The 3,693-nt window shown below is 47.3% G+C and overlaps 1 protein-coding gene across 1 annotated transcript; it reads left to right on the top strand.

Moving 5' to 3' along the window:
* Nucleotides 1-366: 366 nt before the first annotated feature.
* Nucleotides 367-1,434, top strand: LOC119939951 (protein AATF-like). The gene is given in 3 exon segments (XM_038759982.1): nt 367-763; nt 765-1,299; nt 1,302-1,434. Coding segments are annotated over 3 exon segments (981 nt in total). The 5' UTR covers nt 367-379; the 3' UTR covers nt 1,364-1,434.
* Nucleotides 1,435-3,693: the final 2,259 nt, after the last annotated feature.

The raw sequence follows: 3,693 nt of genomic DNA, 5'->3' as shown, positions 1-3,693 counted from the left end.
AGACAGAGGGACCAGTGAGGAGACCGATATGGTAGTCAAGCTGGGACGGGACAATATTTGCCGGACTTGGTGGGCTGTCAGGAGATGACGTTTGCAAAATGTTTTGAGCTTCTCGTCAGAGGGCCATAAAATGCAGCCAAAGCTTGAATACCCATATTAATGGTGAGAAGCAGAGTAGCTGAGAGGATACAGCCCGGGCCCGAGGGTCAGAAGGACCTGGGTTCTAATCCAAGCTCCACCACCTGTCTGCTGTGGGTCCTTGGGCAAGTCACTTCACTTCTCTGGGCTTAGGTTCCATCTCCTGGAAAATGGGGATTAAGGCCGTTAAGCCCCATGTGGGACATGGAAATGTAGATGGAAATGGAAAGTGACAGAGGAAATGGAGAAAGGAAGAGCTGTGAAGAACCAAATAGCGTTATGGGACCTGCTTTTGGACGGAAGAATCAAACTGCAGAAGGCCCTGCTCACCACCAACCAGCTTCCACAGCCAGATATGTTCCCCATATTCAAGGACAAAGGAGGATCAGAGCTTGCCAGAATCCTGAAAAACAATCATAAGGCACTTAAAGCATTATTGAGGTCTCTGGTGGATCTTCAGGATGAACTGTTTTACCAGCATCCAGACACGAGGCACCTGTTAGGTAGGAAAAAACCCAAAGCAGAGAGTGAGGAGGAAATTTCCAGTGAAGAGGAGGAGGAATTGCTTGCTGAGGAGGGACAGCAGCAGCAGCAGCTGTGGAGGAAAGGGCCACCTAAGCAGAAGCAAGCTAGAGATGAGTGACTACCCTGACTTCATGGCAAAACGCTTTGCTGATTTCACATCCTATCGTAACCGGACACTGCAAAAATGGCACGGCAAAACCAAATTGGCTTCTGGCAAGCCGGGAAAGGGTTTTGGAGCCTTTGAGCGCCCAATCCTGACTCAGATAGATCATATTCTGATGGACAAAGAGAGATTACTTCAGCGGACGCAGACTAAGCGCTGTTTGTACCGTGTTCTTGGCAAGGCCGAGCCAGAACTCCAGCCTATCCCCGACAGCGTGCCAGGACAGCAGGAGATTTTGCCTCAGGCTCCAGCCAACACTCACTTGAAGGACCTGGATGAAGAGATCTTTGATGATGATGACTTTTACCACCAGCTTCTGCGAGAACTTATAGAACGGAAGACCAGTTCCTTGGATCTGAATGATCAGTTGGCCATGGCCGGGCAATGGCTGGCTATTCAGAAGTTACGGAGTAAAATTCACAAGAAAGTGGATAGGAAAGCCAGCAAAGGAAGAAAACTCCGGTATCATGTCCTTAGCTGCTGAGCTTCATGGCACCTACTGACCACACTACAGTGAATGATGATGCCAGGGTTTAGTGTGCTGTGGCTCGTGTCATTTTCACACATCCTATCTCGCCTGGATTTCTGTGTCAGCCTCCTTGCTGACCTCTCAGCCGTCTGTCTCTCCCCACTACAGTCCATACTTCATTCTGCTACCTGGATCGGTTTTCTACAAAAACTTCCAGTGGTTGCCCATCCACCTCTGCATCAAACAGAAACTCCTTACCATTGGCTTTAAAGCACTTAATCGCCTTGCCCCCTCCTACCTCACCTTGCTAATTTCCTACTATAACCCAACCCACGAACTTCGCTCCTTACTCCTCAAAGATCTCCAGTGGTTGCCCATCAACCTTCGAATCAAGCAAAAACTCCTCACTCTTGGCTTCAAGGCTCTCCATCACCTCGCCCCCTCCGACCTCACCTCCCTTCACTCCTTCTTCAGCCCAGCCCACACGCTCTGCTCCTCTGCCGCTAACCTCCTCACCGTGCCTCATCCTCACCTGTCCTGCCTTCGACCCCCGGCCCATGTCCTACCTCTGGCCTGGAATGCATTCCCTCCACACATCCACCCAACTAGCTCTCTTCCTCCCTTCAAAGGCCTTCCCAGACATAGACTGCCCCCACCCTTTTTCCTCTCCTTCTCCCCTCCCCATTGCCCCCCTCCCTCTGCCCTACCCTCTTCCCCTCCCAACAGCATGTGTACATATTTGTACATATTTATTGCTCTATTTTATTTGTACATATTTATTACTCAATTTATTTTATCAATGATGTGTATATAGCTATACCTCTATTTATTATGATGGTATTGACACCTGTCTACTTGCTTTGCTGTCTGTCTCCCCCTTCTAGACTGTGAGCCCGTCGTTGGGTAGGGACCGTCTCTATATGTTGCCGACTTGTACTTCCCAAGCACTTAGTACAGTGCTCTGCACAGTGAGCGCTCAATAAATACGATTGAATGAATGAATGAATGAATACTATTGAATGAATGAATGAATGACTTGGACTGCGTCCAGCAGGATTACCTTCTATCTACCCCAGCGCTTAGTACAGTGCCTGGCACATAAGCGCTTAACAAATACCATAACAAAAAAGAGACAAGGCTATCCAGAATTTTGTAAGCTCGGCGTTGAGAGGGAATGTGTCCGTTTGTTGTTGTTTTGTACTGTCCTAAGTGCTTAGTGCAGTGCTCTACACACAGTAAGAGCTCAAATAATTCCATTGAATAAATGAATAAATGAACATCAATCGATAATTCCATTAGGTTCCATTCCTTCTCCATCTGCCTCCTAAAATCTTTCTAACCAATGGAAACATGGACTAATTTGAATTTCCCCTTCTCTACCTGCAGCGAGGCACTTTATCCTTCTAGAGATCCTGCATCATTAGGCCTAAGCTCCTAAAAGACCAGGAGGTGTCAGATCTTGTAAGTTTTTTATGCTCCCAGCTACATAGTAGAGTGCTCTTGCATAAAGCAGGCATTCAATAAATGCTGCTGAGGATGATGATGGATAAGCCTCACTTTTCTTCATCTCCCACTCCCATCTGCATCACCCTAACTCACTCCCTTTTATCTTCCCCCCCGCCCCCCACAGCAGTTAAGTATAGCTCTGTAATTTTATTCATTTATATTGATGCCCATCTCTCCCCTCTACCCCCCCGGAAGTACCTCTACCTCCCCTCATTGTGGGCAGGGATGGTCACTTTTCATTGTTGTATTGTTCCTACCCAAGCATTTAGTACAAGTGCTCTGCATACAGTAAGCGCTTAATAAATACGATTGAATGAATGAATCGTTCAATCAAAGGCATTTAATGAGTGCTTACTGTGCGTGCAGGGCACTGGACTAAAAACCTGGGAAAGTACAGTACAGCAGAGTTGGTAGACATACTCCCTGTCCACAAGGAGTGTACAGTCTACAGGTAAAAGAACAACAAACTGCGATATTTACTGGTGAGTACTTGGCACTATTCTCAGTATTTCAAGCAGGAGAAGCAGCATGGCCTAGCGGTTATGGCACGGGCCTGGGAGGCAGAAGGGCCTGAGTTCTAATCCTGTCTCTACAACTTGTCTGCTGTGTGACCTTGAGCAAGTCACTTCACTTCTCTGGGCCTTCTGACCTCATCTGTAAAATGGGGATGAAGACTGTGAGCCCCATGTGGGACAAGGACTGTGTCCAATCTGATTGACTTGCATCTACCCCAGTGTTTAGTACAGTGCCTGGCACATAATTCGTGCTTAACGAATGTCATTAAATAAAAAAAGTAAGAAAATGGTTTGAATGCAGACAGCCAAAAGGAGACTAATGAGCGCCCAGGTGACCGGGATAAAAATGGAGGTAAAACAATCCTCTTTCCACAGTT

Source organism: Tachyglossus aculeatus, chromosome 18 (genome assembly GCF_015852505.1).
Source record: "Tachyglossus aculeatus isolate mTacAcu1 chromosome 18, mTacAcu1.pri, whole genome shotgun sequence".
Classification (NCBI taxonomy): domain Eukaryota; kingdom Metazoa; phylum Chordata; class Mammalia; order Monotremata; family Tachyglossidae; genus Tachyglossus; species Tachyglossus aculeatus.
This window is presented reverse-complemented; position numbering and strand designations above follow the sequence as displayed.